A 1,252-nucleotide genomic window follows, 5' to 3' on the forward strand; every position below is an offset into this window, starting at 1 on the left:
TGTCTACAAGTGGACAAAGGCTCTCTATGGACTTAGGCAGGCACCAATGGTCTAGTACAACAATATCAAAGCATACTTCAGTCGCGAGAATTTTGAAAAGCGCCCTCATGAACACACATTATTTGTGAAGCATAATAAATGAAGGATTTTGATAGTCAGTCTGTATGTAGATGTATGTAGATGACTTGATTTATACTGGTAACAATGAGCAGACGTTTAAAAGTTTTAAAGAATCAACGAAGAGGAAATTTTCCATGACAGATTTGGGAAAGACGAGGTATTTCCTAGGGGTAGAGGTGAAGCAGGAGAATACAAGTATATTTATACACCAATAGAAATATGCCAAAGAGATCCTCACAAAATTTGGCATGGATCAATGTAACAAGTTATGTAACCCTATTGTTCCAGGATGTAGATTAACAAAGGATGAGAATAGAAATCCAACTGATGCCACAAACTACAGACAAATAGTGGGAAGCCTGATGTACATTGTTTGCAACTAGGTCTAACCTATCATATTCGATGTCTTTGATATCTAGATATATGGAAAGACCGATTGCAGTTCATCTGGATGCAACAAGGAGATTTCTTAGATATTTGAAGGGAACTGTGAACCTGGGAGTTTTATACAAGAGGAATGATAAGCTAATGTTGCAAGGGTGGTCAGATTCAGATAATGCAGAAGATTGTGATGACAGGAAAAACACTACATGTTATGTATTTATGCTCAACTCAAACTCAATCTCATGGTCTTCAAAGAAGCAACCCATAGTTACTCTCTCAACCACTGGAGTTGAGTTTGTTATAGTAGCCTCATGTGCTTGTTAAAGCATGTGGCTAAGAAATATCTTTCACCAGCTTGGACAAACTCAGGAGCATGGTACACTCATAATGTGTGACAACATTTCTACAATTAAGCTCTCAAAGAATCCAATTATATATGGAAGATGCAATCATATATATGTTAGATTTTACTTCCTAAAAGACCTAACTAAATATGAAATAATTGAAATGTGACATTAGCTCAGAGGATCAACTTGCAGATGTGTTAACAAAGCCCTTGAAGCTCAATTCTTTTTGTAACATGCGAATGCGAAAAAGACTTGGAGTATGTGACCTTGAAGAAAATTAGGATCTAACATGTTGTTATTTGTTTGTTATAGCGTGTTTAATATGTTTGTTAGTTGTTTTCATATTAAAGAAGTGTTTGTTAGGAAGTTCTTAGCATTAGTTGGTAACTAACTTTGTGTCA

At 35.7% G+C, this 1,252-nt stretch overlaps 1 protein-coding gene across 1 annotated transcript; it reads left to right on the forward strand.

The window, feature by feature from the left end:
- The first annotated feature begins 170 nt into the window (after window positions 1-170).
- On the forward strand, window positions 171-828 carry LOC127123276 (secreted RxLR effector protein 161-like). The gene is made up of 2 exons (XM_051053509.1): window positions 171-277; window positions 540-828. The coding sequence occupies exons 1-2, from the start codon at window positions 171-173 to the stop codon at window positions 826-828; spliced, it is 396 nt and encodes a 131-aa protein (XP_050909466.1).
- The last annotated feature ends 424 nt before the right edge of the window (window positions 829-1,252 follow it).

This window comes from Lathyrus oleraceus, chromosome 2 (genome assembly GCF_024323335.1).
Source record: "Lathyrus oleraceus cultivar Zhongwan6 chromosome 2, CAAS_Psat_ZW6_1.0, whole genome shotgun sequence".
In the NCBI taxonomy this organism is placed as follows: domain Eukaryota; kingdom Viridiplantae; phylum Streptophyta; class Magnoliopsida; order Fabales; family Fabaceae; genus Lathyrus; species Lathyrus oleraceus.